This window comes from Cercospora kikuchii, assembly GCF_019650295.1.
Source record: "Cercospora kikuchii DNA, contig_00007, whole genome shotgun sequence".
In the NCBI taxonomy this organism is placed as follows: domain Eukaryota; kingdom Fungi; phylum Ascomycota; class Dothideomycetes; order Mycosphaerellales; family Mycosphaerellaceae; genus Cercospora; species Cercospora kikuchii.
Genome location: NW_025408588.1, coordinates 344,282 through 357,693, shown reverse-complemented (window position 1 = coordinate 357,693; position 13,412 = coordinate 344,282). Strand labels below are relative to the sequence as shown.

Below are 13,412 nucleotides of genomic sequence, written 5' to 3'. Positions count from 1 at the left end.
TGGCGGCCGGCTACTGCCTATTTGCAACGCTGCGATGAGGACGGCAGCGCTCCCTCGCAGGCACCGCCGTGTCTCATCGCCTTCTCGCCGTGCGATCGCGGCGGCCACATGGCGATGGCGTACGTGGACCCATGTACCACGGCTCTTCAGCACGCCTCGGTCGAGCTTGCAGCCATGTCGGGACATCGAGGGCTGTCAGTCAGTGCCAGATTCCAAATCAGCAACAATCGTCGTCCTTCCCCACCACCCGTCCTGCTGCGCGGGCAAAGGCAATCTCTATCCCAGGCCTGACTGGATACCATCAGTGGCCGCGCGCGCGACGCCTATTTGTCACCTATGGCCCTCGTATTCCACTCGACTGGCTGTCGTGGCGGCGTGGAGAGGGCTTTAGTCTCCGCCTTACGCAGCCTGTACGCCGTTGGGTCTGTCTCCCAGGTTCCTCCTCCCCTGAGAGGTATGTGTGCGCACGACTTGCATCGACACACGGTATTCTGGGCATGCTGCCAACGCTGCCCCTCGTGGTTGGTGCAATCTCGCTGCATGGACCGTGAAGCAGCCGGTCGCGTGCAGCAATGGACCTGTGGTGAGACACGTCTGCTTCAAATACATCGCTGCCGTGGTATTTGCATCACGTTTGACAGTTTCCGCTGAAGGCTCCTCCCATCAAGCCACGCTCAGAGCTTGCTGGCTCACCCGGCGCAGTCTTATATCATGCCGGACCCCAGCGATAAATGGACCGGTCACAGCACCGCAACCAACGAGTCCACTGACAGGAAACCTCCTCAACCCAAGGGAAGCAACGACAAAATGCCCAGGACGGCCAGTTCGACGACTTCAAGCAGCCGCTCGGCATCACCGAGCAACCGCCGGCATCTCGAAGACCGCAAAGCATCCGATATTGCTTCCTGGACTGCTGGGGTGCCTGCCAAATCCACTAATCCCAATGGCGTCATGTATGATGAGGAGAATCCAGCCGTACAAGCCTACATCCAGCTGAAGATGTCCCTCTTCCAAAGGTACAAGGACAGGTCTTCCGCTTCGGCTTCGCGAAACAAATGAAGATCGTTGAAAAGCACTCGTCGTCGAACCCCATCACGAACCTGGAATCTGGAATCTGGCTGACACTGCAGCATCGCTCTGCAGCACTCCTTGGACGCCACATCTACGAGCCACTTCCAGTGCGATAGTGAGACTTCACGCCACCCATTGCCAAGTCGTATATAATCGTACTCGTGCATCTAGTACTCGGAGAGGTCGGCCATGTCTGTTTCCACGGCTCCAGGTCATCAAAGCACTAGGCAATGGACAGGGAAAACCAAGGCCACCTCCGCCCGGCGCGGCTTTGCACTTCTGAATTTGCGTGTGCATCCCACGATGATATCTTTGAAGGCAAACACAAAGATCCCTCATCACGGTCCATGCACCACGAGGCGAAGTCAAGTGAAGCACGGTCCTTGCCTCGGCTTCCTGCGATGCAACCGCACGTTTGGTGAGCGGCCAAAGCTTCGACTCCCTTGAACCTCTCATCAGTTTGACAATCAAGCTTTGATGGGTCTATCACTGGTCGAGCCACGATGCAAGCTCCGAGTTACCGGCCGAAATCCTTTCACCAGCCCATAAGCTTGATCATATGAGGACGAAGCTGGAACTTGCTTTGTTATTGCTCTCCGCAGCTTGCAAGGCGAAGCCAACTTACCATGAGGTATTCATTGTGCTTCAAGGCCGAGTAGAAGTTTGCCCGTGGTTTATATGCGGTCTGCAGCCAGCGAAGAGATGGTCCGATACTCTTCATCGCCATGACGGATGCCGACATGTCTGATCAGGATCATCCGGTGTCAGCGACTGCAGCACATTTCGGCGCGGGGGATCTTGGTCTGGATGCTCTCATTCCCGCAGTGCTCTGCACTTTCGTTGCCAGTATAGTGGTAGCGCTGCGATGGTATACGCGATGCAAGATCACTCACTGCATTGGCCTGGACGATTATGTGATCTTACTATCGCTGGTAGGCTTGAGCATGTCTACTCTTGCATGCAAGTGACTGACCTGCCACAGCTACTCTCGTGGGCCATGTGCTTCATCATAGTCGCCAGTGTAAGCAAAGGACTGGGCAAATACGACGATGCAACAGATACAATTCAAGTCACGAAGTTGGTCCTGGTCAACAACTCAATCTGGACAGTCCTCGTCAACGTGACCAAGGCATCAATCTTGATGCAATATCTCCGAATCTTCGGTGGGCGTGTCATCAGAAGACATTGCCATACCCTTGCCTTTCTGTTGATACCGGCAGTATGTTGGGGCACATTCGGCGGAATCTTTCTCTGCAGACCGGTCGCCAAGCTATGGCGGCCAGAACTCGTAGGCCACTGCCGGGACGCACAAACATACTGGTGCTCTGTGGCAGCAGTGGATATCTCCCTCGACTTCTCGGTCCTCATCCTACCTATGCCTTCGATAGCCGGTCTACATCTCCCTCGGAAACAGAAGATTGCGACCATGCTGGTGTTCGTCATTGGATTTCTGGTCTGCTTCGTTAGCGTCGTCCGAGTAGTGACTGTCGTGGTCGCCTCGCAGCAAGGCGATTTCGTCATGTCGGGTGTCTGGTCCATCATCTGGTCTGCAGTGGAAGGCAATGTTGGCATCATTTGTGCCTGTCTGCTGTCCCTCAAGGCGTTGGTGACGAAATTGTTTCCGCGACTCATCGTCGACGATGACCCAAGTCAAGGCCAAATGCGCATAGCCATCCTACCGGATTCGAATGGACAAGAGTTTTCGGAAACTGCGACGTGGTGTCACTCGTTTGGGAGTTCGACGACAGTGGAGTTTGGGCCTGATGGTCAGCCAGTGGCGCCAAGGATTCCAGCAAGTTGTCTGCCGCCTTCACATGCTCCAAACAGGGCGAGACATAAGCCAGTGGATTCTAGAGATGAAGGTATCTTGGACATCACGCGAGTCCTGAAGCATGATGCGGCGCAGACACAAAACAATAGATGAACTTACCTCTTGAGATGAAGAGTTTAATATAATACCATTGTTGACGATTCACCTTCCCGCACCACTCCCATGACACGGTCATCTCACGGCCGGCCACATTGCACACTACCTTTCGAGACGGTCGGAGTATCGGCCTTCCACGCGCAGTCTCATCATCGCGTCACTGCCGCTGCCCGCTACAAGACACCGTCCCAACGCGCGCACTGACAGTGTTTGCACAAAACCACACCAGCCACACAGCGGAAGTCAAGGGTCACAAGTGAGGTGAAGGGCCACGAACGTCAACCTTCACTTCTCCACCTGCACCCCAACAACAAGAACACGCAGCGCCCAAGTCAACCACTGCCTCTCTCGCTCGAGCCCCCGCGACCGCGACCGCGTCCACGCCACTCCCACCCCGTCTCAAGCAAACATCCCACCTCCTCACAGAAGAACAACAAGGACAATGTACTACGACCACCGCCTCGGCCTCTTAGCAATCTCCCTCCTCGCCCTCCCCTTCGCCCTCACATTCCTCCTCATCGCCCTCATCGGCCTCGCCTCAGCATGTCTCCTCCTCGGCCACATCGGCGCGCTCCTCAGCCAGATCCTCCAACTCGTTCTTCCGATTCCTGTCCTTACGACTTATCTCACTGCTCTAGCTTCACCTTATTCTCTCCTGATTGCTACAACGCTCGCGGGAGGTTTGGCTGGAATGTGGATGTACTTTTCGGTGCAGTACCATGACCTCCTGGCGCAATACAGGCATCTGGGCTTGAGCGTGCGGTTTCCAAAGAATCCATTTGCGAGAATCGCGGGATACATGCGAAAAGAAATCGTCCAAGAACTTCAGTCTCCAGGCAACAACAATGAGGATATCGATGTCGATATCGCTGTCGATGATCGCACTGTCATCCACTCTCCCTCCTCCGGAAACCAAAACCCAACAACAACAGCACAAGAAGCAACAGAAAACACGAACCCTCAGCTCAGCTCCTCAAACCCCTTCATCCGCCGAATCTCCCCTCTGCGCAACACAGATTACGACAGTTTCTCTCAACTGCACTCTACAACTCCGCGGCCACGATTAAGACCTACTGCGAACAGTTTTGAATTCTCGCCGAAAATGCAGTATCGATCGCAGCAGCAGGGGCAAAAGGGTTTGAGACCTACGGCGAATGTTTCTGAGTTTACGCCGAAGAGACAGGTCTCGACGCCTACGTGTGTTTCCGAGTGGGATGAGGGGAGTGGGAGGTGGGTGTGGCAAGGACAGCGACGACAACAAGAACAAGAAGGGGGTTTTGGTGGTGGGGAGAGGTATGATGGGTTTGTGAGGGAGGTTGGGAATGGTGATAGGGAATTTGATGAGGATGGTGGTAATGGAGTCGGCATTGCAGGGAGGAGGGGCTTCAAGGCGCATTTTTCGTGATGGCAAGGAGATGTTGGGGGTCGAGTTGAGCGAGATAATGATACCAGAAAGATGGCGACGATGGGAAGGGCGATGGCATGGAGATTCATGCTCATCTGTTGAGAGATGCCGATTGAGACATTTGCGGTGGAGGTCAGCCGTGCCGGGCGAATTTGACTGCATTCTCTGCTAATCAGCGTAAACCACTTCAGGAGGGTGAAGCCAAATACTCGACGAGGAGCAAATGTGTGGGACCGGCCTATCCAGTTCTTTATAGCCCTGGTTGTCGGTGAGCACCATTCAGGTTGCTCTCAAGTATCGCTCACGAAGAGGGCTCGAATCTTTAAAAGGTTCATTCCATTGAAGACAAATGCTCTGTTTCGCTAATTTTGACAAGAAAAACATATCCCTATCCCATGCAGCTCATGAAAAATGCATCACTCAACTTTCCATTCCTTTTCTTTCCGGGTATCATCAAATCTATTGGTGCACAACAGGCTCCGCATTCGTAAGAGTAGTCGACAGAGGTGCAAGCACAATATCCAATTCCAACTCTCGTGTAGCAGGACCGCCCTTGCCAGCATTTGGTGGCATATTGGCAGGAAGCTCCTTCAGAGGAGCAAAGTCGACGACGAGATCGTCTTTGACGGCGAAGACGGTATCGGTCTCGAGCCAAGGGTCGTCCTTGGGGTAGATTTGTGTGATGCACGGCTTGTAGCCTTCTTTTGTGATCATCAAGCTAGAAAGGATTACCGTTAGCGGAAAATCTGATAGTCAAGAGGGTGAAGGTAAACTCACTGAATATGTGCAGGTCGCATGGGGTGGCGATCAATCGCCTGCAACAACTGCCACGAAGGGCCATCCTGTGGCAGAGAGTATGCCGTAGGCCTCAAGCAGTACAATCTATACTCTCCATTCTCATCCGTCTTAAACTTGCCTCGCAAGTTGTTGTCGCTCTGGTTCTCTGGATCTTGGAAATCATATTTGCCATTGCTGCTCGCCTGCCACATATCAAACGTAACATTTGGCAAAGGCTTCTTGGTCTTCATATCCCGAATAATACCATGCATATACGTCACCACACCCTCTTTCGGCTCATCTTGAATAATCGAGCCACCGAGCTCGCGCCACGGTGCATTGGGTGACCAGAAAGGTCCGAGAATAGCAGCGGAGGTGGGGACGTATGATGGGTCGTCGATTTGGACGTAGTTGGCGATTTCGGTCACGAGGGATTCGAGACCGACAATGTCGGAGAGACGATGCATTTCGTTACGCTTGCCGTCGCTTTCGGCCCAGATTTTGCCAGTCTCGTTGAGGAATTTTACGCCGGCGAGCCATTCTTCGGGGGTGAGGTCGACTTCGCGGGCGAAGTCGTGGATGTGTTTGGCGAGGGCGGAGAAGATGACTTTCATGCGGGGGCTGGTTTTGGGGCCGCAGGTGTCGATGACATGCTGTGTGAAGTTGGGGTCGTATTGTCGGCCGGAGGCTGAGGTTGTGGTGGAGGGCTTTGTGCCGTTGGCAGTGGGTGGTTGTTGGTAGTCAGACATGGTTGTTGTTGCTCTGTTTATGTGCTGCTGTGATCAATGGTGGTCTGTAGTTCAAATGTCCAATCTATTGGAATGCTGCTCGCGAGAGTGATGGAGAGCAAAGAGATGGATGGGCAAAGGCTTCTACAGGCGGACAGTCATACTCATATATCTTTGTCTGATCGCTTACCGCAGGGACCTGGGCGTGCGAGAGGTGACGGCAGTTCCATCGGCCAGCAGCAAACGTGCGACGACATCGGCAGAGCGGGCGGCTCAGTCGCAAACTCAGAGGGCATTGACGAATGAGCAAATCAGCAGCCTGGCTGACATGAGGGCCGTCAGGATGCTGCGGGGTGCGTCTGGCGCCATGTCCCACACTGTCCTCCAGGTGAGGTGTTTGTCCGGCAATGACTTTCGGGTATGACTTCTTCCCCATCACGTGTGCCTGCTCGCGGCGCCACCTCTTCACTTAGTCCCCGATTAGGAATGCCTTATGCAGACTTCGGTGACTTTTGAAGAGCGAGATATGCACTAACCAGGGCTGCCATATGCGATGCAGGATCACCTTGGCTATGAAGGAGCCCGAAGGGTCTGCTACAGCGTAACAATCTGATACAACGCAACGAACTACGAAGCGAATCGATCACAGCATGTTATTTCACGTAGACGTCCAAAGGTACATGGCATTCAGTTGCAGAGGATCAACATGGTGAATTTAGAGCTACCGCTGGTATGTGAAAACGACCAGATGAGCAGCCGTTAAGACTGAACGCGCAGCAACCCACCCGGGAGACCGATATGGCTTGGCGTCATGATTCCTGGCATAGAACGAGCTTGTCGTCTTACTATAGTGAAACCAGTCAATGACAATAGACATATAGCCAGAATTGTCTGTGACTGTAGGCTCAGGCACCCTGCAGCCACGCGACTGCAGCCACATTCCACGCCCTACAAGCTAAACCTTGTCCGTACTTTCTCGTCACCAGCCTTCCATTGCCATTCCTGTCCACTGGCCTTCTGAATACCCTTGTCAATTCTTCTCAATTTCATCGTAAATCTCGGTCCAAGCTCTTGCAGACCAACGCGAATATCCTCGGCGCCCTTCATTGGCTTTCCGTCTGCTCCTTGTATCGGCTTCTCCGTTCCTTTCTTGTCTCGAAACACATATCGATGCCTTCGTAAGAAGATGTAGTCTCGCTGATTGTGCAGCGTCAAGACTTGTCGCCCTTGGATCTCTGGCCGACTGGGAAACAGCGATTTGAATAGATGTGCAGTGAGCAAACCGAGCGGCGTGCGAAAGCCGTTTAGTATTAGCTCTGGGTAGTGGTTCGTCGGGTTGCCGTGCCCTGGTAATTTGTTCCCGGGTATCCATCTCGATATGCTGAAGTGAAACATGGGTCCATTCGGCAGATGCACAATATCTATACCTTTCGGTTTCTTCAGGTCCTCGTTGAGCACGACGACATGTGTGTATCCTCTATCCGCGTCTGATGCATATGAGCAAATTTCTCGTACACTGTATTTGTATGAATGGAAATGTGCTGTTCGTCGGATATATTTGCTGTTCGGGAAGAGTCCGGTGAGTAGTTCGGCTTCGTGATGTAGGGTGGAGTTTATCGAAGTCGTGATGAGCACTTTCGGTTCGCGATCGGTGTCGTCGAAGAGGGCTGGGAACTTCGCTTTCAGAGCTTCGGGCCGCACTGTGAGATCAGTAACGCCTGTCGCTGCTGACGGTGCTATACTGGGCGCTTCGCTAGGTGCACGTTTTCGCGACCTGCCCAGCTTGTCCGTGTCCTCATCCTCCTCGTCTTCACTCCCTTCCCCGTCTTCCGAGTCAGAGTCCAACATGCTGTCGTGGTCATCGTCCTCATCCGGTAGTACATCCTCTGCATCTGCATCTGGGATATTCGCATCGTCTTTTGCTTCCTCCGGCAAGAGCTCTGATTGATCTGCGACGCTCTCAAGTTTCCTCCGCTTGGGGTCTAGAATGTTGAACGCTTTCCCGAGACCAGCATCATCTTCATCGCCTGAGTCAATCTCGTCCCATGTTCGCTTTGCATCTATCGTGGCAGGCACGTTCTTCGCTCGTCGCTGGTCTCGTAAATGTGGGTTCTTATCCTCATGTCTCCGCCGTCGCATGCGCTCATCTCGTTTTGCATTCTCCTTCTCCCTCTTCACTTTCAAATGCTGCTCATTTCTCTTGATCTTGTTGCCAATCTTATTCGGGTTGAACGACCCCATTTTTGTGCAGCGAGTTGTGATGTAGAGTGCAGTGTCGCATATCAGTCTGGCTTGCAGCATCGAAAAAATGTCGGAGGATCGGCGAGACGCCACAGTCAGCCACAGCCCTGAATCTCCACCATCCCGAACATTTCAATGTTGTTTGAAGGAGTCACAAACGCAAGTCCCCAATTCCACTCTTTTCCCCATCAGAATCAGCTCAGCATATCCCACATTCGTCGCATCTGGTTGCAGCTGTGACTGAGAAGAGGCTGTGCTGCTGTCGCGTGACTCAGGCTCTGGATGCTCTTCAGGCTGAAGCCACGCCAATTCTCGACCGTCACAGCACTTCAAAGATTTCAATTGCAGGTTCGGAAACGAACACCCACCATGGCGAACGACTACAAGACCTCCAAGGGTCAAGTCTTTGACAGAGACACATTTGAGTCTTGGAACAAGCGCAAGAACTTTTACTGGCAGTCATTCGAGCCATATGGAGCCACGAAAGGTCTCTTCGACTATGGAATTGCCGAGCCTTTGGAATACGAGATCCTCAACATCTGGAGAGACCACTTCGTCCGCAGCGAGAAGATGATTTCGCTGAAGACTTCAATGCTCACCCCATACAAGGTCCTGAAGACATCTGGCCACGTCGACAAATTCGCAGATTTCATGTGCAAGGATCCGAAGAGTGGTGAAATCTTGCGAACGGACCACTTGATCAAGGATGTTATCGAGACCCGGCTCAAAGGTGACAGAGAGGCTCGTGGTGAGAAGGTGGAGGAAGTCGACGATCCCAAGAAGAAGAAGAAGGCCTCCAAGGTTGCCAAGACTGCTGTGAAACTGGACGACGCTGTGATCAAGGAGTATGAGCACTTGCTCGCCACGCTTGACGATTGCCAGCAAGAAGACTTCGCGAACATCATCAAGAAACACGACATCCGTAACCCAACTACTGGCAATGAAGTCGAACCACCTGTTCCAGTCAACCTCATGTTCCAAACCGAGATCGGTGCATCTGGTAAGGAGCCAGCATTCCTTCGCCCAGAGACTGCTCAGGCTCAGTTTCTTGCGTTCCCAAAGCTCGTTGAGATGACCGGTGGCCGTCTCCCATTCGCCTCTGCATGCATTGGCTACTCATTCCGTAACGAGCTTTCTCCTCGCTCCGGCCTCCTCCGTGTGCGCGAGTTCCTCATGGCAGAAATTGAGCACTTTGTGGACCCAGAGGGTGGCAAGAAGCACCCAAAGTTCTCCCGTGTCCGCGATATCAAGCTCCCTCTCCTTGCCCGTGACGTGCAGCAAGCAGGTGGCTCTACCCCGACTGAGATGACTGTTGGTGAAGCTGTTGACAAGAAGGTCATCGACAATGAGACTCTCGGCTACTTCCTCGTCAGGATTATGCAGTTCATGCAAAAGATCGGTATCGACATGAGCAAGTTGCGCTTCAGACAGCACATGGAGAACGAGATGGCTCATTACGCGGCCGACTGTTGGGATTGCGAGCTTCTCAACTCTTATGGTTGGACAGAGTGTGTTGGCTGCGCTGATCGTAGTGCATTCGATTTGAGTGTGCATCAGAAAGCTACTGGAGTCAACTTGCAGATTCAAGAGACACTTCCAGAGCCAATCAAGTCTACTGAATGGGTCGCACAGCTCAACAAAAAGAACTCTGGCCCTCGTTTCAAGAAGGAGGTTGGCAAGGTGCAGTCGGCCTTGGACTCCCTTTCGCAAGAGTTGAGGGAAAAGCTCAGCATCACGCTCAAAGATGAGGGTAAGGTCGAGGTTGACGTGCCTGAGATGGGCAAAGTCGAGCTAGGCAACGACCTGGTCAAGTTCGAGCAGGAAACCACTACAAGGACGACACGCGAATTCATTCCAAATGTCATCGAGCCTTCGTTCGGCATTGGCAGAATACTTTACAGTCTGCTGGAGCATGTATGGTGGACGAGAGAGGGCGATGCTGCACGTGCAGTCATGTCCTTCAAGCCATCAGTGGCTCCCACCAAAGTTCTCGTTGTCCCACTTCAAAAGGACTCCCGCCTTACGCCAACAGTACAAGCACTCGAGGAGCGCCTTGACGAAGAGGCGATTTCATACGAGCTCGATCAAAGTGGTGTGAGTATCGGCAAGCGCTACTCTCGTAACGACGAAGCTGGTATTCCTTTCGGCATCACTGTCGACTACGAAAGCTTGGAGGACAACAGCTTTACCCTGCGTGATCGCGATACAACCAAGCAAGTTCGCGCAAGCCTGGACGACATCGTGGATGCAATCCACAAAATGATCAAGGGCAAGGAGTCCTGGGCTGACGTGCAGAAGCGTCTGCCGGTGGTCGAGGCCAAGGAAGAAGACAAATAGGTTGAGGCGTGACGAGCAACGAATATCGACATTACGAGTGATGGAGGAAGCAGCATCGCGCTGCCTGGGCCTTGGGGTTGCACAGCATTTCGACCTGAAAGTCGGTGCAAACGCTCTCACGGACCTGCATCAGCGAGACGAAGTGCAGGTGTCATGATGAAGGTAGATTCACATGATGGCCGACATCTCGTGATCTTCGGGCTGGCGGTGAGATGTCCACATCGCGCAGCACTCTCACCGCATGGCTTTTTAGTACTTGTCAGTTGACACCTTTGACCATCAATCAAATAAAGTTCACTCGACACTGTTCCAGAGACATCTTGACACAGCTAACGACCCAGTATTAGACTTGCGGCACAGCATAAGGTGCGCGGTCGGGCTCGGAGAGGTTCGCATCAAGCGGCTGCAGGTAAATTGCTGCTGGCCGCCAGTCACAGTTCGAAGCTAAGTAGGCTGTCTGCCAGCGCATCGTGGGATTCGATGGGACCGATGCACTCGGCGCCATCTTTACAGGCATTGCCAGCTCATCAGCATGCAGCCGCGAGGGTGTTGCCGTGTTCCCCATGGCGCATTGCAGCCCCATCTATACCACGATCTGGCCGTGATGGCGTGGGTGTGTGAAGACGAGAGTTTTTGCGTCATGCCACGGTATCTTGCTCGCGCTGCGCGAAGGAGTGGTTGAAAAGGCGATCGGAATATGCAGGTCGAGCAGACGCCGAGTGCGCAGCAGTCAGTCCTCTTTCTTCGCCCACTCTTTACACCGCCTCTCGTCGACGCATCGCATCGCAGCGCATCCTCTCACAAACCATTGTTATCAGTCTGCGCGCACAGCGGCGCGCACCACCTTCGATTGCGCACCCAGCACAGCGGAGCGGATTGCGGAACCACAGAAAAGTCGTCGCCTGTGTCTCGGAACGAGGCGTGACTCTTGCTTGGCGCCGGTCTCGTCTTCCTCCCTCTATGATAGGTCCTTCCTCTACCAATGAAATAACGCTTCAAGGACCTGGATCGCGTCCTGTCACTGGCTGGTGAGTATCTCGTTTCCCAGGGCAGTCATGTTGATTGTTTACGCCGTCACGGCCGCGAGGCAAAAGACGGAACTGGCACGTCGCCGTCGCGATTCGCTGCCCGCCGTCGCAGAAGCTCGCGCATGCTGGGCCGACGACTGGCATGGCATGCCGAGGGAACGACGTGCTGCGGTCGCATATCGATAGTGGCTAACGGTTGAGAGACGAGTAGAGCATACATCACCGACGATAGATTTACGCCTTGCAACGAGTAGTGACGCGCCGACCAGACGACACGCGCGCTTGAGCGACACGAAGAACTGCCCGTATCGCGGCGTCATTGTCAAAGCAGCGCGCGACACCGCCATCGCGCTGCGCGAACCTGGAAAGAGCGAGGCGCGTCTCGACTACCGATAACCGGCGGCGCATTGCTGTCGCGAACAAGTCGAGATGCAGTACGGCGGTGTTCCACCGCAGCAACAGCAACCTCCTGCGGCTGCACCGAAGAGGTACGATGGCAAGAATGGTGCGCCATTGTACGCGCCCGAGCATGGAGGACACTACGGCGCCAGCGCTGCCATTGCTGCTGCGGGGCATGCGCCTCCGCCAGAGACCTTCACCGGGCATTGGCAGAATGTGAGATGCGATAGCTCTCAGCTTCGACGCGTGCGATATCGCTGACTGTAGTACTAGGTGTCGCAAGGACTGCAAGGACCGTATCGTGATATCCTCAACACCTACTGGCAAAACCAAGTGACCAAGCTCGAGACTGAAGAACATGATTACAAGCTTCATCAATTACCTCTGGCACGTATCAAGAAGGTCATGAAGGCAGATCCGGAAGTCAAGATGATTAGCGCAGAAGCGCCCATTCTCTTTGCCAAAGGCTGTGACATCTTCATCACAGAACTCACAATGCGGGCATGGATCCATGCCGAAGAGAATAAGCGCAGAACGCTACAACGCAGCGACATCGCCTCGGCACTGGCCAAGAGTGACATGTTCGACTTCCTCATCGATATCGTTCCTCGAGAGGATGCTCAGCCTGCTCACAAGAGGCGACCGGAGTACCAACAACCTGGCACCTATCAAGTACCTGACCCGTCAGCACAAGGGCAGCCTCTAGATCAGCAACAAATGGGTGGACAACCAGACTTTGGTGGCGTGGATCCACAGCACATGCCGCAAGCGCAGTATCAACAGCAGATGGGCGCATATCCGCCGCCCCAACAACCACCGCAGTATGGCGGGCAGCAAATGTTCGATCCCAATATGTATGGTGGACAGCCACAGGCATATCCGATGGGCCAGATGCAAGGCATGCCCCAACAGAACGTAAGTGGAAGCATTCGACTGTCACCATAAAGAACGCTTGATTGACTGACGGTAGTTGTAGATGTATCCTCCGCAACAGGCTCCTATGGGTCAACAGTATCAACCGAATCAACAAGGCGGTAACGAACACGATGGAGACGGCGATCAGGACTTTGTGAATTCGAATGGTTAGGATCCTAGGCCAACGCGCCCCAAGATGAAGGACCCCCATTGTTGTTGTGATTCAGACTGTCGCCACTCGTGACGGCACGCCGATGCCGGAGCATTCTTTTGGAGGCATTGAGACGTAGCACAGTCTCGTTGTCACTGGTGGAGTTCGTGCCCTTGATGCGGTGCGAAGGCATTCATCTGTAGGCATTTCTTTTGCCTCTTTGCAAATTGGTTGCGGAATATGAGCAAGAGTAGAGTGAGCAGGTCTCGATGTGTCACGGCACAGGCACGGTGAATTTCACTGGCAAGTGAGCCAGGTTCTTGACGTTCAGTGTAACGATTTGGTATATAGCTTCAACATAACGACGACATGGACTAAGCTCATCACGTCATGCTGGGGTGAGAATGGGGAAGATTTTGGAGATGTTGCGCGT

At 53.6% G+C, this 13,412-nt stretch overlaps 7 protein-coding genes across 8 annotated transcripts; 5 read left to right on the top strand and 2 right to left on the bottom strand.

The window, feature by feature from the left end:
* Window positions 1–711: 711 nt before the first annotated feature.
* Window positions 712–1,059, top strand: CKM354_001025300 (uncharacterized protein; the record flags this gene model as incomplete). The annotated part of the gene is made up of 1 exon (XM_044805706.1): window positions 712–1,059. One exon carries the CDS (start codon window positions 712–714, stop codon window positions 1,057–1,059), a length of 348 nt encoding a protein of 115 aa, XP_044661641.1.
* Window positions 1,060–1,811: 752 nt separating this feature from the next.
* CKM354_001025200 (uncharacterized protein) lies at window positions 1,812–2,995 on the top strand (the record flags this gene model as incomplete). Its single annotated transcript, XM_044805705.1, has 2 exons — window positions 1,812–2,003; window positions 2,054–2,995. The coding sequence occupies 2 exons, from the start codon at window positions 1,812–1,814 to the stop codon at window positions 2,993–2,995; spliced, it is 1,134 nt and encodes a 377-aa protein (XP_044661640.1).
* A 445-nt stretch (window positions 2,996–3,440) lies between these two features.
* CKM354_001025100 (uncharacterized protein) lies at window positions 3,441–4,403 on the top strand (the record flags this gene model as incomplete). The annotated part of the gene is made up of 1 exon (XM_044805704.1): window positions 3,441–4,403. One exon carries the CDS (start codon window positions 3,441–3,443, stop codon window positions 4,401–4,403), a length of 963 nt encoding a protein of 320 aa, XP_044661639.1.
* Window positions 4,404–4,862: 459 nt separating this feature from the next.
* On the bottom strand, window positions 4,863–5,929 carry CKM354_001025000 (uncharacterized protein; the record flags this gene model as incomplete). Its single annotated transcript, XM_044805703.1, has 2 exons — window positions 4,863–5,121; window positions 5,181–5,929. 2 exons carry the CDS (start codon window positions 5,927–5,929, stop codon window positions 4,863–4,865), a joined length of 1,008 nt encoding a protein of 335 aa, XP_044661638.1.
* Window positions 5,930–6,856: 927 nt separating this feature from the next.
* CKM354_001024900 (rRNA-binding ribosome biosynthesis protein RPF1) lies at window positions 6,857–8,149 on the bottom strand (the record flags this gene model as incomplete). Its single annotated transcript, XM_044805702.1, has 1 exon — window positions 6,857–8,149. One exon carries the CDS (start codon window positions 8,147–8,149, stop codon window positions 6,857–6,859), a length of 1,293 nt encoding a protein of 430 aa, XP_044661637.1.
* A 369-nt stretch (window positions 8,150–8,518) lies between these two features.
* Window positions 8,519–10,486, top strand: CKM354_001024800 (the record flags this gene model as incomplete). Of its 2 annotated transcripts, none has more annotated exons than XM_044805700.1 (1): window positions 8,519–10,486. In XM_044805700.1, one exon carries the CDS (start codon window positions 8,519–8,521, stop codon window positions 10,484–10,486), a length of 1,968 nt encoding a protein of 655 aa, XP_044661635.1. The 2 variants fall into 2 exon arrangements, with proteins under 2 accessions (XP_044661635.1, XP_044661636.1); XM_044805701.1 differs by having other exon boundaries at window positions 9,455–10,486.
* Window positions 10,487–11,943: 1,457 nt separating this feature from the next.
* CKM354_001024700 (uncharacterized protein) lies at window positions 11,944–13,000 on the top strand (the record flags this gene model as incomplete). The annotated part of the gene is made up of 3 exons (XM_044805699.1): window positions 11,944–12,129; window positions 12,187–12,828; window positions 12,890–13,000. The coding sequence occupies 3 exons, from the start codon at window positions 11,944–11,946 to the stop codon at window positions 12,998–13,000; spliced, it is 939 nt and encodes a 312-aa protein (XP_044661634.1).
* Between the last annotated feature and the right edge of the window lie 412 nt (window positions 13,001–13,412).